The 27,319-nt window shown below is 44.1% G+C and overlaps 1 protein-coding gene across 1 annotated transcript in view; it reads left to right on the top strand.

Moving 5' to 3' along the window:
- LOC310781627 (unconventional myosin-X-like) overlaps positions 1-27,319 on the top strand; it is a gene marked incomplete at both ends in the record, with an annotated part of 104,651 nt that overhangs the window by 49,623 nt on the left and 27,709 nt on the right. Inside the window, 9 exons of the mRNA XM_083642229.1 lie at positions 11,231-11,389; positions 17,345-17,532; positions 18,005-18,113; positions 18,583-18,608; positions 20,232-20,356; positions 20,688-20,701; positions 20,865-20,949; positions 22,728-22,834; positions 24,127-24,256. Coding sequence (XP_083498355.1) covers positions 11,231-11,389; positions 17,345-17,532; positions 18,005-18,113; positions 18,583-18,608; positions 20,232-20,356; positions 20,688-20,701; positions 20,865-20,949; positions 22,728-22,834; positions 24,127-24,256 — 943 coding nt within the window. The remainder of the gene's footprint in view (positions 1-11,230; positions 11,390-17,344; positions 17,533-18,004; positions 18,114-18,582; positions 18,609-20,231; positions 20,357-20,687; positions 20,702-20,864; positions 20,950-22,727; positions 22,835-24,126; positions 24,257-27,319) is intronic.

The raw sequence follows: 27,319 nt of genomic DNA on the forward strand, positions 1-27,319 counted from the left end.
TCTGCAGCTCTGCCCTGAGTAGCCCTGAGAGACACTCGCCTCGCTCCGACTACTGTGCCTGTCTGTGAAAAGCGTCCTGTCCAGTCGCACCTTCGCAAACAGATGCGGGATTCCCTCAATCCTGTACCCAATCTCAGACTGTATTCTCTAAATCGCACACCAGCTATTTCTGTCTGTTTGTTTGTTGCTCCGTGAGGTTACAAGCGCCCCATGCATGCAGCAGGCTGTTTCGCCAGCCGGGGTCTGGCAGGAGGGAGGAGGCGCAGCCTGCACTGCGCTGAGAGGAAAACTTTTGCACAAATTTTAACAAGAATCACGAAAAGCCCCCAAACTAAAATGAAAAAGGGACTATATGGCAACTTGGACGAGGGAATGACGTAGAGAAATCTCGCATTGTGTTACCCCAGAACGGGGGGTTTGTCGTATTGTGCGGTGTGCTGCTGTAACGAGCCCATGCCACTTTGCTCTCGTAACGTAGTTTAACACACTGCCATAGAGTTACATGCAGAAAAATAATTAAATTTCTAGTTCGCCACTGAATTACCAAATTGATATAACTTTCAACCATTTTGAGCAAAGCTCTTTCCAAACAGGCCACCAGCGTTGGCTAGTTGTTGATATTTATACAGATATGGCCCCTCTCAAATAAATTATTTTTGAGGCATTACATTACATTACATTACATTACGTCATTTGGCAGACGCTTTTATCCAAAGCGACTTACAATAACACATTTTTGTCAGCAATAGAGCAATCTACTATGGAGCACAGTCTGTGATAACTACAACTTCTGAAGGAACAGTGGTACAAGTTTAGGTTAGTGGTACAAGTTAAGGTTTTTTTTTTTTTTTTTTTTTGGGTGAAAGAGAGAGAACGAAGTTAGATCAAGAAGGGCCCAGATGGAGCCTGAAAAGGTGCGTCTTTAGTCTTTTCCGAAAGATCGGCAGAGATTCAGCCGTCCTGACCGAAGGTGGAAGCTCGTTCCACCATTGAGGTGCCAGGGACGAGAAGAGTCGAGATCGGGATGAGCGACTTTTGAGCCCCCGTAGCGAAGGAGGGGCGAGGCGACCTGCACTGGTGGAGGAGCGAAGGGAGCGCTGAGAGGTTTGGAACCTGACCATAGATTGCAGGTACAGGGGAGCTGACTGGTGTACTGCCCGGTAGGCCAGTACCAGTGTCTTGAATTTGATGCGGGCCGAGATGGGAAGCCAGTGGAGCTCCTGGAAGAGGGGAGTGACGTGAGAGAATTTGGGTTGGTTGAATACGAGACGGGCTGCAGCGTTCTGAATGAGCTGAAGCGGTCGGATGTCGGTGGCAGGTAGGCCGGCCAGGAGTACGTTGCAGTAGGCAGTAGGCAGTAGGCAAACTGTAATGGCGTCGATTTCCGGAAAAAAATCTGGACTTCAACACAGCCAAAGAGTCCAGTATAGACAAGAGCATATGTCATTTCTTGGTTTTTTCCATAGGTATTTTCAAATCACTGTTCTAATACATATCTAGGGGGTTAGTCCCCCTTTAAGTGATGCCCCGCTGGCACAGAGCCAGGCTTTTGTTGCAGTTCATGTGATGTCATTGGTTGGAGGCTCCACATGGGACAGTTCATGTGATGTCATTGGTTGGAGGCTCCACATGGGGCAGTTCATGTGATGTCATTGGTTGGAGGCTCCACATGGGGCAGTTCATGTGATGTCATTGGTTGGAGGCTCCACATGGGACAGTTCATGTGATGTCATTGGTTGGAGGCTCCACATGGGGCAGTTCATGTGATGTCATTGGTTGGAGGCTCCACATGGGGCAGTTCATGTGATGTCATTGGTTGGAGGCTCCACATGGGACAGTTCATGTGATGTCATTGGTTGGAGGCTCCACATTAGGGGTGTGCCACCTTAGGCACCTCACGATTCGATTCGATTACGATTAAGGGTGCTACGATTCGATTATTAAACGATTACGATTAATCACGATTACGATTTCGATGCATCTTTTCCCCATACAGGATTTCTTTGTCAGTATCTTTTTCCCCATACAGGATTTCTTTGTCAGTATCCATTAATTAAAGGAAACAAACAAATTTACCTCCATTATCTTTTATTTAGATCAATCAGACCAAACACAATACATCCAAAACATTTTACATTTCCCACAACAAAAAGCTGCTCTTTAAAGGCTCCTTCACTGCCTACTTCCTTTAGCCCGTTACGTGTCTTATCGCGATGCATCGAAGAAACAATTTTTCGGCACACCCCTAACCTGCATGCTTTCTTCAGTGATTCCAGTTTCCAGTACTTCGGTTTTGGTCTCGTTTTACAGTTAAGGAACTGCTTTCCGGGCGAAATACCGTATTTTTTGCAAATAAAGCAAAAAAAAAATTGCAAAAAAAAAAAAGCAATTTTTTGCAAATCGATAATCGAACATTGTATAATCGATTTAATCGATTATACGATTAATCGGCACACCCCTACTCCACATGGGGCAGTTCATGTGATGTCATTGGTTGGAGGCTCCACATGGGGCAGTTCATGTGATGTCATTGGTTGAGGAGGCTCCACATGGGACAGTTCATGTGATGTCATTGGTTGGAGGCTCCACATGGGGCAGTTCATGTGATGTCATTGGTTGGAGGCTCCACATGGGGCAGTTCACGTGATGTCATTGGTTGGAGGCTCCACATGGGACAGTTCATGTGATGTCATTGGTTGGAGGCTCCACATGGGGCAGTTCATGTGATGTCATTGGTTGGAGGCTCCACATGGGGCAGTTAATGTGATGTCATTGGTTGGAGGCTCCACATGGGGCAGTTAATGTGATGTAATTGGTTGGAGGCTCCACATGGGGCAGTTAATGTGATGTAATTGGTTGGAGGCTCCACATGGGGCAGTTAATGTGATGTCATTGGTTGGAGGCTCCACATGGGGCAGTTCATGTGATGTCATTGGTTGGAGGCTCCACATGGGACAGTTAATGTGATGTAATTGGTTGGAGGCTCCACATGGGGCAGTTAATGTGATGTAATTGGTTGGAGGCTCCACATGGGGCAGTTCATGTGATGTCATTGGTTGGAGGCTCCACATGGGGCAGTTCATGTGATGTCATTGGTTGGAGGCTCCACATGGGGCAGTTCATGTGATGTCATTGGTTGGAGGCTCCACATGGGGCAGTTCATGTGATGTCATTGGTTGGAGGCTCCACATGGGACAGTTCATGTGATGTCATTGGTTGGAGGCTCCACATGGGGCAGTTCATGTGATGTCATTGGTTGGAGGCTCCACATGGGACAGGGCTGACTGACGGGAGAATGTTCAGGCTCTGTCTTAACTGTTATAATGTACAACACAACTCCAATGCGCCTCCTAAGGATTGAAATGGAAATGCGACATGACTGAAATGAAGTTTAAAATAAAACTTAACTCTTCTCATATTTGTTTCATTTGAGCCTGACGTTCAGGAAGTTGTTTAGCTAGAACCGTATCTTAAAGGCTAAATGTTCAGATAAATATATAGATGGGTAAGGCTGTGTGGCCTGTGGGAGCAGAGCTCTGCTGCCTCTCACACAGGAATGAAACTTGAATGAAACCAAGCAATAAAAAGACCACAGTGGGGTAGAACATGGAAATGTGAAACCTCTTTAGATGCTGGGAACTCCAGCTCTGTTTTCTCTGAGCATCTCTGATGTTCCAGACATGAACAAGTCCCTGAGGCCTGCTCTTCTCTGAGCAGACAATTATTCATAGAAGATTAAAAAAAACTGAGGTCACGGATGGTATGGTACACAGAGTCAGATGTCAGACGCACAGTCACACACACACACACACACACACACACACACACACACACACACACACACACACACACACACACACACACACACACAGATTAGAAAGCTGCACACCCACACACATATGAATGTCCTCTCCTCTCCCTTGAGATACGTGGGGCTGAGTCGGACATAACTTGTTTATTTTTCTGGGGGGAAATGCAGTTCCATATGTTTGGGCAGGGCGGCCATCTTTGTTTTACTCCCATGAAACTTGAGGTCCTTATCGTAATTGGGAATATAATATGTTTCTTTATATCCCTCTGCCAGCTCCTTGTTATTCTGTCTTAATTCTCCTTCCAGCCACCTCAATGCAACTTTACACCTGCGCCTTGGGAACGTAAAGAATCCGTAACACATCACATGTGGTGGAAGTATGAGAAATATTCCCCACTTGTTTGGTTCATTTGAGGGTGTGTCCGACAGACACAGCTGACAGAACCTCTTGTCCTCCGACAGTGAACTTTGACCTGAGAGGCGGTCGCTGCTTCCTGTTGTAGCGCCGCACATCTGGACTCATTAGATGGAAGGTGAAGATTTGAAATGCTTGTTATCAAATCACATCCAAAAACCCAGGCTGCTTCTCATAAGCTGAACAAAATGTCTTTAATAGAGAATGTAATGATGGCGTGTTGTTTCCATCATTGGGCTAGTTACAGATATTGTGCTATCCTATACGACTGTATATCAAACAAAAGCAAACGGCAGTAACTGCTTTTTCTTTGTTGTAAAGGTCAAAGGTGACCAACAGTGTTTCTTACAAACTTTCTATAAATGCTCTAAAATGATCGGTTGTAATCATTGGATTGGGACAGGAGATACAATTCTGGAGTTATTTGTCACAGTTACTTGACTTTGGCTTTGTAGGGCAGTGTTGTCTAATGACATCATCTGACAAGTGGTCTGACCCTCTTCCTGTGTGGGTGTTCCTCAAGTGGTCTGACCCACTTCCTGTGTGGGTGTTCCTCAAGTGGTCTGACCCACTTCCTGTGTGGGTGTTCCTCAAGTGGTCTGACCCGCTTCCTGTGTGGGTGTTCCTCAAGTGGTCTGACCCGCTTCCTGTGTGGGTGTTCCTCAAGTGGTCTGACCCGCTTCCTGTGTGGGTGTTCCTCAAGTGGTCTGACCCGCTTCCTGTGTGGGTGTTCCTCAAGTGGTCTGACCCGCTTCCTGTGTGGGTGTTCCTCAAGTGGTCTGACCCGCTTCCTGTGTGGGTGTTCCTCAAGTGGTCTGACCCGCTTACTGTGTGGGTGTTCCTCAACCAGAACACCACTAGTGTTTTTTTGGTATGATGATGCTCCATCTAGTAATCAACTCCACTCCATCAGTGCACAGCCCAGGGGCCAGTTGCACCAAGTGGTCTTAACTATGCCTGATCGTAACTCCTACGTCGGTCTTAGTTAAGACCAGTCTTTAGAGTGGATTTACGCCTGTTGCACCAACACGGCTTACGTCTGGTCTTAACTACGCTGGTCGTAGCAATGCGCGTCCATGTGAATTGCCGGGGAATGTGCCCTGATTGGATGATGTGTGCCTCGCGACCTGCTTGGAGCGTCACTGTGCCACTACGCTCTATCAGCCACTACTGTATGTGCATCACTACACCCTCCCTCCTCCCACCCTCCCTCACTCCGGGGGAAAAATGGCGGCGATTGAGCCAGACAGACAGTCTGAATGAAATTGAATGTAACGTTCCCAATTCTATGTATTAAATTCTTAAAAAAATGAATGGCAACATTTGGGAAGGCTAAGCCACACAACTAGTTAGTTATAATCTAACATCGTGCTTCAAAGACGGAGAACTGGCTGTGTTACGACGATGACGGTAAGGATTCAAAAAGGTCTCCGCGGAGATCTCTGTTACAGGCAGGCTCTATGCCTCCTCCTGACCAGGCGTAACTCTTACGCCTGGGCATAGTGAAAATAAGGCTTAAGCCGTCTTGGTGCAACCGGCGTAGCTGTTAGGTCGTAAAGTTACGACCAACTTAGCTTAAGACCAGTGTAAGACCAGTTGGTGCAACCGGCCCCAGGTGTCCATCATGACATCACATGAAGTAACTGTGATGTGATTGAATGGAGAACGATGAAGTCTGTGAGACGAGTGAAAAGGCCAGTTTGATTGATGGCTCAGTGAGGCCCTGCACGGGTGAATCAGGGACAATTTGCCTAAGAGGAGGGGGCGGGGTTAAGGCCAGAGAGGGTTAGCGACACTGTAAATCTGCACGCCTCCGCCCGCTGAGTGACATCACCGCACGTGTTGACTTTCTCCCCAAGGGCGTCACTCCTCCACAACCCCTCCACAACCCGCACAAGTATGCACTAACTCATTGTTATGGTGTCATCATCTCAGCACACGCCCGTTCTGCTACTTCTAATGGCTGTCCAACCTCCAGTCAATATAATAGCATTTTATATACTCTTTTCATACAAATTCATCTGGATTCATTTGAGTTAATGCACTGCACTAACTAGATCAAGCATAAGCAAGTGCAAGAGGAGTTGTGCATAATACACAACAGTCAGAGTGTGTTCTCCAGATGGAAACAGGTGTGAAGTGTTTGTTGTGATACTGCTGCTGATGGTAAATATGTGATACTTTTCATGATATATTCAGAGCAGTTTTGGTATCTCTAATGCATTGATGAATATTTCACTAGCACAGGATTCTCTACATTCAAACATAACGATGTTCTAGACTCACAATAACTAACAATTATTTTCATTATCGATTGTGTTGATTATTTTCTCGACTAATCTTAATCGAATAGTCGATCACTTTTTCCCCAAAGCCCAAGATGACATCCTCAAATGTCTTCTTTTGTCATGACAAACAGTCCACAACTCAAACATAATCAGCCATAGATCATACATTAAAGAAACTAGAAAATATTCACATTTACTAAGCTGGAACGAGATCAACTGAGATACTTTCTGGACAGCTGTCATTTTGTCAGAGTAGGTGTTGCTTAAAGTGGAACTGAACCCGTTTGTCACGTGCGTCGCAATCCATTTCAGACTGAAAACATCATTTGTCTGAGATGACAAGTTGAGAGGCGGGTCATAGTATCATGTCGATGATTTGATTTGACAATTCTGTCGACTGGCTTTGGCATTGGTCAATCATGGCGTGTTCCACCCCCAAATCCAGTGGGATTCAGCGTGTTGTCGTGCTACGCGAGTGGGATCCGCGGAGTACCAGGCAGCCACCTGCTTCGTGCGGAGCGAGCGGACAATCCGATGCATGGGTGCTGCCCGCCCGCCTGGAATCTCCGAGGGGAGACCCCTGACAACCACGCTCTCAAGCGCGCGCCTTTTACGCTATTTCTGTAAATACGACATCCCTGGAATGCGAGTTTTAACGAGCCAGTTACATTTCTTTGCATTCTTGGAATTACCGTTTCCTTTATTGTGTAGATCAACATACAATTGACCAAGTTAGTAGTTAGTTTATGGGATAGGAATTCTGCCAGATGACAGGCACTAGGTGCCATTTTCTACTTCATTTGGAAGAGAAAATTATCCTGAAATGAAGATTTGATTGACAGCTGATACAGATGTCGTGATATGATTGGTTGAAATGGGGTAGACATTTGATAGTACTAGGTGACGTCAGCAAACTGTACATTACTGTTATCAATGAAATCTTGAAAAATGAACTTTTGATGTGAAAAAGTGTGAAAAACTAAAGAAATTAGATTTTTGTGATTTTTTTTGCATACATTATTAAATAGGTGCACTGCATACCCAGGTATTTGAACTAAAAGAAAAGTCATTTTTGGGTTCAGCTCGACTTTAATGGAGGATATCTCACTTCATATGTTTGGAGATTTGAGATGTTTCCAAATCATCTGACTAAACTAAACCTCTGGTCCAACTCTCTTCAGTCAGTCAGGTACCACAGAGTCAGTGTGTGCTGACACAGCAGCTGTGTGAAACCCAATGGGACACAACAACAGAAAGTGCCAGAAGAGCCAGTGATAATGTACTGGCTCACCACAGCCCAGTCCAGCCCCGCCCCCAGCCCTCTGTCCATCACTACTGATCTCCTGCTTCCCATCAAAGTGAGCAACACTGATGTAACCCACATCTCTGCTTTCTTCCCCTCTTCCTTTAGAGTCCACGTCTGATAGCCTGAAAGACATTAAGAGTCAGGGATCTCTTCTCTTTCCATAGATCTCTATTGAACATGAGTGAATGTCATTAGGGTTTGCCTCTCTCTATCATACAACACTGGCTGCATCACAACTCATGGCTACATCTGACTCGAGACAACTTTTCAGACGCCCGTGGAGACAATCTTTCTCAAAAGAAACTAAAAATATCCATAAAAATAAAAGGTGTTACACACACCTAAAATCGCGGCAAGCCTAGCCCTGTTGAAACACTATCGCCATACCAGCAAACCCTTTCATATGACGCCTGAAAGTGAAGACAAGGACATCCCCACTCATCACCTTTGCTTTGCAGCTGTATCTAGCCTAGATACAAGACGACCTTGAAATCTGAACTGATTATGAAAAGACGAGAGTTTATACTACATGACTTTTTCATTAAGATGTTTTATCACAACTGAAAAACTCACTGAAATACATGACACACGACTGGAATCACAGATCAAAATACACTACCCGACTGTGCACCCAGCAAACTCACGTCTTTCAAGTTAGAAGACGGTATCGAAACGGTTGCAATGATATACTTTAGTTTCGGTTTTATTCTTTCTGACTTAGGGCCTGTGTCCACCTAGCGTCTTTTCATCAGCTCCGGCGTCTATTTTCAATTGTTTCCAATGCGGGGAGAGCGTATGCCAGCGCATACGGACGTGTAGAGAAAGTGCAGAGCGCCCAGCGTCTTTTTTCGGCGTTTTTGTGCGCCGACTCCCAGCGCTTCCAGCTGAAAATATTTTAACTTTTCAGAAAGACGCTGGTGTCGGCTGCTCCTTTTCTGGTAACTAATCATATGGAAAAACTATCGCAACAGAGACAGAACGGCTCATTTGTGGGAGCAGATCGGCTAGACACTTAATATTTCTGGTGAGTTTGTGCTTACTGCTTTTAATAGCGTAGCCTACCTGTGTTGTTAGCTTGCTAGCTGTCAGCTATCAAGCTGAACTAACGTTACTTGCAGACTGCTTCCTTGTATATTGTGCGCTGGGATCAGCATTCCCCAGCGCATTCCCAGCGTTTAACGTCGGAAAAAAACGCTAGGTGGACACAGGCCCTTAACCGTGAGCAACCGGCATAGCGTCTTTGCTTCCCTCATTCACGTGTGCCTTGGTATCAGAAATATCTATTGTATGAAGACGAGCTATTTGACTGCTTTTGACTCATTGCCTCCTAGTTTTTCAGTGGATATTGACGAGATTCCACATGCACCTGTGAGTTGAGTTGAGTTGGGTCGTTGGAGCAGTTTACACGACCCGACTCAACACGAGAAATTCAAACATGTTTGATATAATCGCTCCGACTGGCTCTGACTGGAGTCAGGAGGTAGTTTACACTTGACGATCAGAAATCTGTACCCATAATACACTAACAGATTTTGCTGCCGACTGGCACAACAACTGCAGACTACAGTCAACAAAGACAGACTGAGCCCAACTGGAAATCCTGTGTAAAATGGGAGGGAAACTCTTGTAGTGTATTTGAAGCATCACTGGTCTGGTTACAGGAATGTGGCATCATGGTTAGAGGGGGGGGAGCACCAAAAAGCGTGTAACAAAGTGAGGAGAGAGACGTGTGGGCGTGGGGCTGTCTACCTACCTGTCAGGTGTGCGGGAAGCAGGCGCAGGCAGGCACACATCAGGGCTTGAGTCTGTCACCTCAGTTATTCCTGTATGGTCCCATGGCTCTGTCTGTCATCCCGTCTGAGTGATGATGTGCCCGCAGCCTGACTCGCTTCTGTCTGTGGCCTGGATCTGCTCAGCCCAGAGGCAGGAGCCTGGATCTGCTCAGCACAGAGGCATCAGCCTGGATCTGCTCAGCACAGAGGCAGGAACCTGGATCTGCTCAGCACAGAGGCAGGAGCCTGGATCTGCTCAGCACAGAGGCAGGAACCTGGATCTGCTCAGCCCAGAGGCAGGAGCCTGGATCTGCTCAGCCCAGAGGCAGGAACCTGGATCTGCTCAGCCCAGAGGCAGGAGCCTGGATCTGCTCAGCCCAGAGGCAGGAGCCTGGATCTGCTCAGCACAGAGGCAGGAACCTGGATCTGCTCAGCCCAGAGGCAGGAGCCTGGATCTGCTCAGCCCAGAGGCAGGAGCCTGGATCTGCTCAGCACAGAGGCAGGAGCCTGGATCTGCTCAGCACAGAGGCAGGAGCCTGGATCTGCTCAGCACAGAGGCAGGAGCCTGGATCTGCTCAGCACAGAGGCAGGAGCCTGGATCTGCTCAGCACAGAGGCAGGAGCCTGGATCTGCTCAGCCCAGAGGCAGGAGCCTGGATCTGCTCAGCACAGAGGCAGGAGCCTGGATCTGCTCAGCACAGAGGCAGGAGCCTGGATCTGCTCAGCACAGAGGCAGGAGCCTGGATCTGCTCAGCACAGAGGCAGGAGCCTGGATCTGCTCAGCACAGAGGCAGGAGCCTGGATCTGCTCAGCCCAGAGGCAGGAGCCTGGATCTGCTCAGCACAGAGGCAGGAGCCTGGATCTGCTCAGCACAGAGGCAGGAGCCTGGATCTGCTCAGCACAGAGGCAGGAGCCTGGATCTGCTCAGCACAGAGGCAGGAGCCTGGATCTGCTCAGCACAGAGGCAGGAGCCTGGATCTGCTCAGCACAGAGGCAGGAGCCTGGATCTGCTCAGCACAGAGGCAGGAGCCTGGATCTGCTCAGCACAGAGGCAGGAGCCTGGATCTGCTCAGCACAGAGGCAGGAGCCTGGATCTGCTCAGCACAGAGGCAGGAGCCTGGATCTGCTCAGCACAGAGGCAGGAGCCTTCTGTCTGTCTGCTGCCTCTGTGGAGGAGAGATACTAAATAAAGCCCTGAAGTCATTTCTCCATGACATTAGGAGGGATGGGACAATAAAGCGTTGTTGTTACCACAATAACGGTGATGACACAATCCCTCATTTTTAATACCGTCACCACCGTGATAACCGTGACCACCGTGATAACCGGCAACGTCTTGACAATGTTTCATTCAATGTTTTATTATTCATGTTGATTTTGTTGTTTTGATTTATTTTTTTATGTTGTTCAAAACTATTCTTACAGTTTTTATATGCTGAAACAGCATAAGACAGCATCTTTTGGCCAAGATAATAGTACTATGAAATTGTATATTTTGCTTGTATACAGATGTTGCCTGTCTTCTTCACCCACTTCTCGTAATCAATTAGTGTTGCTGTCATGGACCGCACGTACAACAACAGTGATATGAGAGGCTAACTCCTTGTGTGTGTGTGTGTGTGTGTGTGTGTTGTTTCAGGTGATCTACCTGCAGAGGGCGGAGCTGAGCAGAGAGACGGTGTACCCCATGCACCCAAGCAGCATCCATGGAGTGGAGGACATGTCCACACTCTCAGAGCTGCATGAAGCTGCCATCATGCACAACCTCTATCTGCGCTACCAGAAAGACAACATCTATGTAAGACAACATACCACACTATCTTCATGTGTGAGAGCAGGACAACATCTATGTAAGACAACATACCACACTATCTTCATGTGTGAGAGCAGGACAACATCTATGTAAGACAACATACCACACTATCTTCATGTGTGAGAGCAGGACAACATCTATGTAAGACAACATACCACACTATCTTCATGTGTGAGAGCAGGACAACATCTATGTAAGACAACATACCACACTATCTACATGTGTGAGAGCAGGACAACATCTATGTAAGACAACATACCACACTATCTTCATGTGTGAGAGCAGGACAACATCTATGTAAGACAACATACCACACTATCTTCATGTGTGAGAGCAGGACAACATCTATGTAAGACAACATACCACACTATCTTCATGTGTGAGAGCAGGACAACATCTATGTAAGACAACATACCACACTATCTTCATGTGTGAGAGCAGGACAACATCTATGTAAGACAACATACCACACTATCTTCATGTGTGAGAGCAGGACAACATCTATGTAAGACAACATACCACACTATCTTCATGTGTGAGAGCAGGACAACATCTATGTAAGACAACATACCACACTATCTTCATGTGTGAGAGCAGGACAACATCTATGTAAGACAACATACCACACTATCTTCATGTGTGAGAGCAGGACAACATCTATGTAAGACAACATACCACACTATCTTCATGTGTGAGAGCAGGACAACATCTATGTAAGACAACATACCACACTATCTTCATGTGTGAGAGCAGGACAACATCTATGTAAGACAACATACCACACTATCTTCATGTGTGAGAGCAGGACAACATCTATGTAAGACAACATACCACACTATCTACATGTGTGAGAGCAGGACAACATCTATGTAAGACAACATACCACACTATCTTCATGTGTGAGAGCAGGACAACATCTATGTAAGACAACATACCACACTATCTTCATGTGTGAGAGCAGGACAACATCTATGTAAGACAACATACCACACTATCTTCATGTGTGAGAGCAGGACAACATCTATGTAAGACAACATACCACACTATCTTCATGTGTGAGAGCAGGACAACATCTATGTAAGACAACATACCACACTATCTTCATGTGTGAGAGCAGGACAACATCTATGTAAGACAACATACCACACTATCTACATGTGTGAGAGCAGGACAACATCTATGTAAGACAACATACCACACTATCTTCATGTGTGAGAGCAGGACAACATCTATGTAAGACAACATACCACACTATCTTCATGTGTGAGAGCAGGACAACATCTATGTAAGACAACATACCACACTATCTTCATGTGTGAGAGCAGGACAACATCTATGTAAGACAACATACCACACTATCTTCATGTGTGAGAGCAGGACAACATCTATGTAAGACAACATACCACACTATCTTCATGTGTGAGAGCAGGACAACATCTATGTAAGACAACATACCACACTATCTTCATGTGTGAGAGCAGGACAACATCTATGTAAGACAACATACCACACTATCTTCATGTGTGAGAGCAGGACAACATCTATGTAAGACAACATACCACACTATCTACATGTGTGAGAGCAGGACAACATCTATGTAAGACAACATACCACACTATCTACATGTGTGAGAGCAGGACAACATCTATGTAAGAGAACATACCACACTATCTACATGTGTGAGAGCAGGACAACATCTATGTAAGACAACATACCACACTATCTTCATGTGTGAGAGCAGGACAACATCTATGTAAGACAACATACCACACTATCTTCATGTGTGAGAGCAGGACAACATCTATGTAAGACAACATACCACACTATCTTCATGTGTTAGAGCAGGACAACATCTATGTAAGAGAACATACCACACTATCTACATGTGTGAGAGCAGGACAACATCTATGTAAGACAACATACCACACTATCTTCATGTGTGAGAGCAGGACAACATCTATGTAAGACAACATACCACACTATCTACATGTGTGAGAGCAGGACAACATCTATGTAAGACAACATACCACACTATCTTCATGTGTGAGAGCAGGACAACATCTATGTAAGACAACATACCACACTATCTTCATGTGTAAGAGCAGGACAACATCTATGTAAGACAACATACCACACTATCTTCATGTGTGAGAGCAGGACAACATCTATGTAAGACAACATACCACACTATCTTCATGTGTGAGAGCAGGACAACATCTATGTAAGACAACATACCACACTATCTTCATGTGTGAGAGCAGGACAACATATATGTAAGACAACATACCACACTATCTTCATGTGTGAGAGCAGGACAACATCTATGTAAGACAACATACCACACTATCTTCATGTGTGAGAGCAGGACAACATCTATGTAAGACAACATACCACACTATCTACATGTGTGAGAGCAGGACAACATCTATGTAAGACAACATACCACACTATCTTCATGTGTCAGAGCAGGACAACATCTATGTAAGACAACATACCACACTATCTTCATGTGTGAGAGCAGGACAACATCTATGTAAGACAACATACCACACTATCTACATGTGTGAGAGCAGGACAACATCTATGTAAGACAACATACCACACTATCTTCATGTGTGAGAGCAGGACAACATCTATGTAAGACAACATACCACACTATCTTCATGTGTGAGAGCAGGACAACATCTATGTAAGACAACATACCACACTATCTACATGTGTGAGAGCAGGACAACATCTATGTAAGACAACATACCACACTATCTTCATGTGTGAGAGCAGGACAACATCTATGTAAGACAACATACCACACTATCTTCATGTGTGAGAGCAGGACAACATCTATGTAAGACAACATACCACACTGTCTTCATGTGTGAGAGCAGGACAACATCTATGTAAGACAACATACCACACTATCTTCATGTGTGAGAGCAGGACAACATCTATGTAAGACAACATACCACACTATCTTCATGTGTGAGAGCAGGACAACATCTATGTAAGACAACATACCACACTATCTTCATGTGTGAGAGCAGGACAACATCTATGTAAGACAACATACCACACTATCTTCATGTGTGAGAGCAGGACAACATCTATGTAAGACAACATACCACACTATCTACATGTGTGAGAGCAGGACAACATCTATGTAAGACAACATACCACACTATCTTCATGTGTGAGAGCAGGACAACATCTATGTAAGACAACATACCACACTATCTTCATGTGTGAGAGCAGGACAACATCTATGTAAGACAACATACCACACTATCTACATGTGTGAGAGCAGGACAACATCTATGTAAGACAACATACCACACTATCTTCATGTGTGAGAGCAGGACAACATCTATGTAAGACAACATACCACACTATCTTCATGTGTGAGAGCAGGACAACATCTATGTAAGACAACATACCACACTATCTACATGTGTGAGAGCAGGACAACATCTATGTAAGACAACATACCACACTATCTTCATGTGTGAGAGCAGGACAACATCTATGTAAGACAACATACCACACTATCTTCATGTGTGAGAGCAGGACAACATCTATGTAAGACAACATACCACACTATCTTCATGTGTGAGAGCAGGACAACATCTATGTAAGACAACATACCACACTATCTTCATGTGTGAGAGCAGGACAACATCTATGTAAGACAACATACCACACTATCTTCATGTGTGAGAGCAGGACAACATCTATGTAAGACAACATACCACACTATCTACATGTGTGAGAGCAGGACAACATCTATGTAAGACAACATACCACACTATCTACATGTGTGAGAGCAGGACAACATATATGTAAGACAACATACCACACTATCTTCATGTGTGAGAGCAGGACAACATCTATGTAAGACAACATACCACACTGTCTACATGTGTGAGAGCAGGACAACATCTATGTAAGACAACATACCACACTGTCTTCATGTGTGAGAGCAGAACAACATCTATGTAAGACAACATACCACACTATCTTCATGTGTGAGAGCAGGACAACATCTATGTAAGACAACATACCACACTATCTTCATGTGTGAGAGCAGGACAACATCTATGTAAGACAACATACCACACTGTCTTCATGTGTGAGAGCAGGACAACATCTATGTAAGACAACATACCACACTATCTTCATGTGTGAGAGCAGGACAACATCTATGTAAGACAACATACCACACTATCTTCATGTGTGAGAGCAGCACAACATCTATGTAAGACAACATACCACACTATCTTCATGTGTGAGAGCAGGACAACATCTATGTAAGACAACATACCACACTATCTTCATGTGTGAGAGCAGGACAACATCTATGTAAGACAACATACCACACTATCTACATGTGTGAGAGCAGGACAACATCTATGTAAGACAACATACCACACTATCTTCATGTGTGAGAGCAGGACAACATCTATGTAAGACAACATACCACACTATCTTCATGTGTGAGAGCAGGACAACATCTATGTAAGACAACATACCACACTATCTACATGTGTGAGAGCAGGACAACATCTATGTAAGACAACATACCACACTATCTTCATGTGTGAGAGCAGGACAACATCTATGTAAGACAACATACCACACTATCTTCATGTGTGAGAGCAGGACAACATCTATGTAAGACAACATACCACACTATCTTCATGTGTGAGAGCAGGACAACATCTATGTAAGACAACATACCACACTATCTACATGTGTGAGAGCAGGACAACATCTATGTAAGACAACATACCACACTATCTTCATGTGTGAGAGCAGGACAACATCTATGTAAGACAACATACCACACTGTCTTCATGTGTGAGAGCAGGACAACATCTATTTAAGACAACATACCACACTATCTTCATGTGTGAGAGCAGGACAACATCTATGTAAGACAACATACCACACTATCTTCATGTGTGAGAGCAGCAGGGTCTCAGCCACGTAATGATGTTTCAAAGGAAACTCCACTTTAAAACAATGTAAAAGCGCTATAGCGATGTTATGTACCTGTGTTTTTCTTATTCCTAATGTTGGGCTATTCTGGAAAATGTAGGAAATCACTGGAGTTGATGTAGACAAGGCAGGCAAGTGGGTAAATAAAATAAATATATAAAAATACTAAATCCAAAATAACTCCTGGCTGGAAAGCACTGAACATCACAGATTGATAAAAATAGTCATGATTTTTGCTTTGATCATGTTGTTTGACCCTGGGATTATTTCCATGACAAAGTGTTAAAGTCCACGCAGGCTTTATTAGGCCATGTGGCATCAGAAAGGTGAAAGATTCAACCCGATCTCTTTGAAATCTGTTTAGGAAAATAATCCTCGCCCACAGAGACATGGTTGCTCTCTTTCTAGAAACCCTATCTCCTCAGCTCGTCACAGAGGGTTTGCCTGGCCCGTCTAAATGCCATTACAGACCATTATCATTGTAAGTGGAATGATGACCCACAAACACACTTGTGTGAGGCTTTTTTACCCGAGCAGGAGCAGTAGATCCTAAAATAAAAGCAGCCTGGGTGTAAACTAGGCCATTCACAGCAGCGTAAGGTTATTTAGAGTGTTCCTGACTGCGGGTAGTGTGTCAGAGGAGATAGTGGATATGAAACTGGGTGAATCTTCTGAACTGATACTTTTTCATAACCTTCATAATGTTACAATGTCACTGGTACAATGTTTGTTCCAGTGCTGGTCAAGATGTCAGACCTGCATAATATAGTGGTAAAGAATCTTCTTTCCCATGTTATTCTTCCTTCTCCCTCTCTATCTTCCCTGTATCCCCATCTTTCATCTCTCCCCTCTTCTTCCTGTTCTCTCTGCCTTTTCTCCCCCCCCCCCCCCCCTCCCCCCCCCCCCCCCTCCCCCTCCCCCCCCCCCCCCCCTCCCCCCCCCCCCCAGACCAACATAGGTTCTATCCTGGCAGCGGTGAACCCCTATAAGACGATAGCGGGCCTGTACGACGGTGCTGCGGTCGATGTGTACAGCAAACACCACATGGGGGAGCTGCCTCCTCACATCTTCGCCGTGGCCAACGAGTGTTACTGCTGCCTGTGGAAGAGACACGACAGCCAGTGTGTCCTCATCAGGTGACCTGAGGGGGAGTGAGCTGTGGGAGGAGTTTCATCCCAAACAGAGGGATCCAACATTTGACACACCTACTCTTTATTTTATTTTGTTTAGTTTATTTATAATATATAGCTCTAATTCACAGGCAAGTCTCAAAGGGCGTCACAGGAAGTAGTCTTGCTAGATCTAACTAAACTAAACTAACTAAACTGAAACTTCTTGGAGCCCCCCTGGGGAGGCCCGCCTCCCACTTTGAAAACCTCTGCTGTAAAGCATGTAAAAGCAAGGCACGTTACTAATAGAGTCATTTTAATACCTTTGCATATAAAATAGTTCCAATTTGAGAGTAAAATCATCTGTGCTTAATACATTTCATGTAGCGAAACGGGATGAATAGCTTTTGGAATGAACCGTCTTTGTATTCATTGATACAGTCAATGATTTTCTCTCTTTCTGTAGCTTTGAACCTTCCTCTCTCTTGACTTTGTTTAGTGGAGAGAGCGGAGCAGGGAAGACGGAGAGCACCAAGCTGCTGCTGAAGTTCCTGTCAGTGAAGAGTCAGAACTCAGCGGGCACTCCTCCATCAGAGCGGAGCACCAGGGTGGAGCAGGCCATCGTTCAGAGCAGGTAGCGTACCGCACACTGCACTCTCCTCTCTGACCACCAGCCTGGAGCAGGCCATCGTTCAGAGCAGGTAGCGTACCGCACACTGCACTCTCCTGTCTGACCACCAGGGTGGAGCAGGCCATCGTTCAAAGCAGGTAGCGTACCGCACACTGCACTCTCCTCTCTGACCACCAGCCTGGAGCAGGCCATCGTTCAGAGCAGGTAGCGTACCGCACACTGCACTCTCCTCTCTGACCACCAGCCTGGAGCAGGCCATCGTTCAGAGCAGGTAGCGTACCGCACACTGCACTCTCCTGTCTGACCACCAGGGTGGAGCAGGCCATCGTTCAAAGCAGGTAGCGTACCGCACACTGCACTCTCCTCTCTGACCACCAGGGTGGAGCAGGCCATCGTTCAAAGCAGGTAGCGTACCGCACACTGCACTCTCCTGTCTGACCACCAGGGTGGAGCAGGCCATCGTTCAAAGCAGGTAGCGTACCGCACACTGCACTCTCCTGTCTGACCACCAGGGTGGAGCAGGCCATCGTTCAGAGCAGGTAGGGTACCGCACACTGCACTCTCCTGTCTGACCACCAGGGTGGAGCAGGCCATCGTTCAGAGCAGGTAGGGTACCGCACACTGCACTCTCCTCTCTGACCACCAGGGTGGAGCAGGCCATCGTTTAATGGGTTCCTACTTGGCCCATGCTACGCCCTTCCACGAGGTTTCATGAAAATCGGCCCAGCGGTTTTGCCGTAATCCTGCTCACAGACAGACAAACAGACGTAATCCTGCTCACAGACAGACATGCAGACGTAATCCTGCTCACAGACAGACAGATGTAATCCTGCTCACAGACAGACAAGCAGACGTAATCCTGCTCACAGACAGTGAAACAGACGTAATCCTGCTCACAGACAGTCAAACAGACGTAATCCTGCTCACAGACAGACAAACAGACATAATCCTGCTCACAGACAGACAGACAGATGTAATCCTGCTCACAGACAGACAAACAGACATAATCCTGCTCACAGACAGACAAACAGATGTAATCCTGCTCACAGACAGACAAACAGATGTAATCCTGCTCACAGACAGACAGACAAACAGACGTAATCCTGCTCACAGACAGACAAACAGATGTAATCCTGCTCACAGACAGACAGACAAACAGACGTAATCCTGCTCACAGACAGTCAAACAGATGTAATCCTGCTCACAGACAGACAAACAGACATAATCCTGCTCACAGACAGTCAAACAGATGTAATCCTGCTCACAGACAGACAAACAGACAGACGTAATCCTGCTCACAGACAGACAGACAAACAGACGTAATCCTGCTCACAGACAGACAAACAGACGTAATCCTGCTCACAGACAGACAGACATAATCCTGCTCACAGACAGACAAACAGACATAATCCTGCTCACAGACAGACAGACAAACAGACATAATCCTGCTCACAGACAGACAGACAGACGTAATCCTGCTCACAGACAGACAGACAAACAGACAGACGTAATCCTGCTCACAGACAGACAAACAGATGTAATCCTGCTCACAGACAGACAGACAAACAGACGTAATCCTGCTCACAGACAGACAGACAGACGTAATCCTGCTCACAGACAGACAGACAGACGTAATCCTGCTCACAGACAGACAGACAGACAGACGTAATCCTGCTCACAGACAGACAGACAGACGTAATCCTGCTCACAGACAGACAGAAAGACGTAATCCTGCTCACAGACAGACAGACAGACGGCACCGAAAACAACCTCGTTGGAGGAGGTAATGAACATCTGTCAGGCAACATATGTTTAACAAAATAGACATAATATGAGACTCTTGAATGAAATCCTTTTTGAATTTTTGAAATGTAAAACAGTGTTTCCCCCAGAATTGTATTCTTGGCAAGGTGGGAGAGACTCTGAAACAGCATTTAGACCACACGTGATACAAATATGCAATTGAAAAGCATATAAACAAAATAAGTTTGAGTGGGTTAGCAGCTCTTTAAGGCAGGGTGACCCACCACCACACTCATCAACTGTGATGTAGAAATACAATGCCATTTATATGTTGCCTTTCTTCCATCTCCAGTCCTATCATGGAAGCATTTGGGAACGCCAAGACGGTGTACAACAACAACTCCAGTCGCTTTGGGAAGTTTATCCAGCTCCACTTCTCCCACAATGGAAACATCCAGGGAGGCTGCATCATCGACTGTATCCTTCACTGATTCACAGACGATACACAGTCTCATATTGACCTCGTGCTTTGTACAGAGTACACATTATTTTATTTTTTATTTTTTATTGAACCTTTATTTAACCAGGTTGGGGGAAAAGGGGTTGAACATTTCTAGATTCAAGATTCAAGATTCAAGTTTATTATTTGTCCCCGAAGGGCAATTTGTGTGCAAGCAGATATAAAAAGCATAGCGAATACATGAAAAAACAAAACATGAACAAATTAAAACAAAAACAAAATTAAAATTAAAACTACTAGATTGGATTATTAAGTATGTCAGTGTTCTCCTTGACTTTCAACCCTCAGATTTGCTCGAAAAGGTAACGTTCTGTTGTGTTTGTTGACACACATCAGTATCTGGGTCATTTCTTGTTTGTGAATGTATTATTTGATGACATCAACCTCACAATCATCAGGAGAGTCCATTCAGTTGTGAAAGATTGATTAAAAACTCTTCTTCTAATCATCATCACTCCTTCCTAGAACCGTGTGGTTCGACAGAATCCTGGAGAGAGAAACTACCACATCTTCTATGCGCTGTTGGCAGGAGCAGACAGAGACCACAGAGGTGGGTTGTCTTGACGTTTAAAGGAATACACCAAATCTTTGAAGAACGTAGACACGAAAGTCATCTATTATATCCATAGTAGATTGTTTACACTAGTAGCCACTAGTAGCCCATGCTAACACTTCATCATACACTATGTATCTCTGTAGCCCATGCTAACACTTCATCATACACTATGTAACACTAGTAGCCCATGCTAACACTTCATCATACACTAGGTATCTCTGTAGCCCATGCTAACACTTCATCATACACTAGGTATCTCTGTAGCCCATGCTAACACTTCATCATACACTATGTATCTCTGTAGCCCATGCTAATACTTCATCATACACTATGTATCTCTGTAGGCCATGCTAACACTTCATCATACACTATGTAACACTAGTAGCCCATGCTAACACTTCATCATACACTATGTAACACTAGTAGCCCATGCTAACACTTCATCATACACTATGTAACACTAGTAGCCCATGCTAACACTTCATCATACACTATGTATCTCTGTAGCCCATGCTAACACTTCATCATACACTATGTATCTCTGTAGGCCATGCTAACACTTCATCATACACTATGTAACACTAGTAGCCCATGCTAACACTTCATCATACACTATGTATCTCTGTAGCCCATGCTAACACTTCATCATACACTATGTAACACTAGTAGCCCATGCTAACACTTCATCATACACTAGGTATCTCTGTAGCCCATGCTAACACTTCATCATACACTAGGTATCTCTGTAGCCCATGCTAACACTTCATCATACACTATGTATCTCTGTAGCCCATGCTAATACTTCATCATACACTATGTATCTCTGTAGGCCATGCTAACACTTCATCATACACTATGTAACACTAGTAGCCCATGCTAACACTTCATCATACACTATGTAACACTAGTAGCCCATGCTAACACTTCATCATACACTATGTAACACTAGTAGCCCATGCTAACACTTCATCATACACTATGTATCTCTGTAGCCCATGCTAACACTTCATCATACACTATGTATCTCTGTAGCCCATGCTAACACTTCATCATACACTATGTAACACTAGTAGCCCATGCTAACACTTCATCATACACTAGGTATCTCTGTAGCCCATGCTAACACTTCATCATACACTATGTATCTCTGTAGCCCATGCTAACACTTCATCATACCCTATGTATCTCTGTAGCCCATGCTAACACTTCATCATACACTAGGTATCTCTGTAGCCCATGCTAACACTTCATCATACACTATGTAACACTAGTAGCCCATGCTAACACTTCATCATACACTATGTATCTCTGTAGCCCATGCTAACACTTCATCATACACCAGGTATCTCTGTAGCCCATGCTAACACTTCATCATACACTAGGTATCTCTGTAGCCCATGCTAACACTTCATCATACACTATGTAACACTAGTAGCCCATGCTAACACTTCATCATACACTATGTATCTCTGTAGGCCATGCTAACACTTCATCATACACTATGTATCTCTGTAGCCCATGCTAACACTTCATCATACACTAGGTATCTCTGTAGCCCATGCTAACTCTTCATCATACACTAGGTATCTCTGTAGCCCATGCTAACACTTCATCATACACTATGTATCTCTGTAGCCCATGCTAACACTTCATCATACACTATGTAACACTAGTAGCCCATGCTAACACTTCATCATACACTATGTAACACTAGTAGCCCATGATTGATGGTTTTCCAAATGTGAGATTTTCCCAATGTATCTGTGTTGCAGACATGTACTTCCTGTCTGAGGGTCCTGAGTCGTACCACTACCTGACCCAGTCAGGCTGCATGAAGGACAGCAGTCTGGATGACAAGCAGCTGTTTGACAGTGTCATGGTAAGGAGGAGGAAGATGGTAAATATGGAAAGGGATCTCTGCTGCACATGGTTTGCATTTCCTCCAGAGGGCGCCATAACCCTTATGATGAGTGGAACACCATCTCTTCACACAGACATCTCACTCAGAAAGCATGAGCCTGGGGGGGGGGATGTTTTTATTTGATTGTGTCTCGCTGGCTTGTGAGACGCATTTTGAATTCAAGATACAAGATAACTTTATTGTCTGTCACAAAGCAACAGAAATTCTCCTTCAACAGGCTCAAAAGTGCATATTCCAAAAGACATTAAAAACACATAGACACATACACACAATAAAAAAACACAACTGACAGAAAATGTTCAGGCCGGTGATTGCAGACGGGATAAAGGATTTAGTGTAAATGTTTTCTGGGCCAGTGGGACGTTGTAACGTCGACCTGATGGGAGTAAATAGAAAGCATTGCTGAAGGAGTTTAGAGGGGTCCTGTGTGATCTGGCTTTCCTGATGACTGACCGGTTGTACAATTCAGACAGGGGAGTTTGGGGTGAACCAATTATTGTATTTGCCTGATTGGTTATGCGGGACTGCGAGTTTGGTTTTGTGTTTGATGGTGAGGGCGTTGTACCAGGATGAGTTGTTAAAGGTAAGTATGGATTCAATGAGTGATGTGTAAACCAGGCTTAAAATGTCCTTGCTGACATTAATGATATCCTCTTAAAATTTATGAGGTGGATTTAAAGCTCCAAGGATCAAGGAGGTTCAGAATCAGTAGAACTGGGTGCGTCCTGGTGGAGCTCGTGCCACGGGGGGATGGTCCTTCGCACAACCGACCCGGTTCGGGTCCGACCTGTTGTCCTTTGCCACGTGTCGTCCCCTTTCTCCCTCCACCTTTCCTGTCTGCCTGCTGTCCTATCAAATAGTGACACCTTGAACTCTATGTTTCTCATTTCAGTGATTACATGTTTCCCTTCATGTCATCTAAGCTTCTTCTGTGGTGCCCCTGCAGGAAGCTCTGAAAGTCTAAGCTTCTTCTGTGGTGCCCCTGCAGGAAGCTCTGAAAGTCTAAGCTTCTTCTGTGGTGCCCCTGCAGGAAGCTCTGAAAGTGATGGAGTTCACTAAGCTTCTTCTGTGGTGCCCCTGCAGGAAGCTCTGAAAGTCTAAGCTTCTTCTGTGGTGCCCCTGCAGGAAACTCTGAAAGTCTAAGCTTCTTCTGTGGTGTCCCTGCAGGAAGCTCTGAAAGTCTAAGCTTCTTCTGTGGTGCCCCTGCAGGAAGCTCTGAAAGTCTAACTTCTTCTGTGGTGTCCCTGCAGGAAGCTCTGAAAGTGATGGAGTTCACTGAGGAGGAGATCCGTGACGTGTTCAAGCTGCTGTCTGCTGTCCTCCAGATGGGCAACATTGAATTCATGACGGCCGGCGGAGCTCAGATCACTTCCAAAGGAGGTGAGAATGAATCAACATTAAGAAAATTATATTGGTATAAGATGGATCCAAAGGGAAGTGCTGAACACATGTCCTCACTCTTCTCTGTCACAAAAAAAATAAATCCTTGTACTTACAGAACAAAGGTGATTTTTTGGGTGATAGCACAAACCTCCCCCCAACTGTTTACACTGCAATTGATAGTAGAAATAGCCAAATTCTACACGTGATCACTTGTTCATCACTGATGCCAGGTTACTCTCGTGCTGCAGCGGTGTGAAGCCCTGAGTCTGAGTGACATCAGACAGACAGACAGGAGGAGAGAACTCAACAGGCTGTAACATGAGCTCAAGGCTCCTTTGTTTGTGGAGTCTGACCTCTTTTCCAAGAACCAGTGTACTACACAATATACTACACACAGTGTACTACACAATATACTACACACAGTGTACTACACAATATACTACACACAGTGTACTACACAATATACTACACACAGTGTACTACACAATATACTACACACAGTGTACTACACAATATACTACACACAGTGTACTACACAATATACTACACACAGTGTACTACACAATATACTACACACAGTGTACTACACAATATACTACACACAGTGTACTACACAATATACTACACAATATACTACACACAGTGTACTACACAATATACTACACACAGGGTACTACACAATATCACAATATACTACACACAGTGTACTACACAATATACTACACACAGTGTACTACACAATATACTACACACAGTGTACTACACACAGTGTACTACACAATATACTACACACAGTGTACTACACAATATACTACACACAGTGTACTACACAATATACTACACACAGTGTACTACACAATATACTACACACAGTGTACTACACAATATACTACACACAGGGTACTACACAATATCACAATATACTACACACAGTGTACTACACAATATACTACACACAGTGTACTACACAATATACTACACACAGTGTACTACACACAGTGTACTACACAATATACTACACACAGTGTACTACACAATATACTACACACAGTGTACTACACAATATACTACACACAGTGTACTACACAATATACTACACACAGTGTACTACACAATATACTACACACAGGGTACTACACAATATCACAATATACTACACACAGTGTACTACACAATATACTACACACAGTGTACTACACAATATACTACACACAGTGTACTACACACAGTGTACTACACAATATACTACACACAGTGTACTACACAATATCACAATATACTACACACAGTGTACTACACAATATACTACACACAGTGTACTACACAATATCACAATATACTACACACAGTGTACTACACAATATACTACACACAGTGTACTACACAATATACTACACACAGTGTACTACACAATATCACAATATACTACACACAGTGTACTACACAATATACTACACACAGTGTACTACACAGTGTACTACACACAGTGTACTACACAATATACTACACACAGTGTACTACACAATATACTACACACAGTGTACAACACAATATACCACACACAGTGTACTACACAATATACTACACACAGTGTACTACACAATATACTACACACAGTGTACAACACAATATACTACACACAGTGTACTACACAATATACTACACACAGTGTACTACACAATATACTACACACAGTGTACTACACAATATACTACACACAGTGTACTACACAATATACTACACACAGTGTACTACACAATATACTACACACAGTGTACTACACAATATACTACACACAGTGTACTACACAATATACTACACAGTGTACTACACAATATCACAATATACTACACACAGTGTACTACACAATATACTACACAATATACTACACACAGTGTACTACACAATATACTACACACAGTGTACTACACAATATCACAATATACTACACAGTGTACTACACAATATACTACACACAGTGTACTACACACAGTGTACTACACAATATACTACACACAGTGTACTACACAATATACTACACACAGTGTACTACACAATATACTACACACAGTGTACTACACAATATACTACACACAGTGTACTACACAATATACTACACACAGTGTACTACACAATATACTACACACAGTGTACTACACAATATCACAATATACTACACAGTGTACTACACAATATACTACACACAGTGTACTACACACAGTGTACTACACAATATACTACACACAGTGTACTACACAATATACTACACACAGTGTACTACACAATATCACAATATACTACACACAGTGTACTACACAATATACTACACAATATACTACACACAGTGTACTACACAATATACTACACACAGTGTACTACACAATATCACAATATACTACACAGTGTACTACACAATATACTACACACAGTGTACTACACACAGTGTACTACACACAGTGTACTACACAATATACTACACACAGTGTACTACACAATATACTACACACAGTGTACTACACAATATACTACACACAGTGTACTACACACAGTGTACTACACACAGTGTACTACACAATATACTACACACAGTGTACTACACAATATACTACACACAGTGTACTACACACAGTGTACTACACAATATACTACACACAGTGTACTACACAATATACTACACACAGTGTACTACACAATATACTACACACAGTGTACTACACACAGTGTACTACACACAGTGTACTACACAATATACTACACACAGTGTACTACACAATATACTACACACAGTGTACTACACAATATACTACACACAGTGTACTACACAATATACTACACACAGTGTACTACACAATATCACAATATACTACACACAGTGTACTACACAATATACTACACACAGTGTACTACACAATATACTACACACAGTGTACTACACAATATACTACACACGGTGTACTACACAATATACTACACACAGTGTATTACACAATATACTACACACAGTGTACTACACAATATACTACACACAGTGTACTACACAATATCACAATATACTACACA

Source organism: Poromitra crassiceps (genome assembly GCF_964638095.1).
Source record: "Poromitra crassiceps genome assembly, chromosome: 8".
Classification (NCBI taxonomy): domain Eukaryota; kingdom Metazoa; phylum Chordata; class Actinopteri; order Beryciformes; family Melamphaidae; genus Poromitra; species Poromitra crassiceps.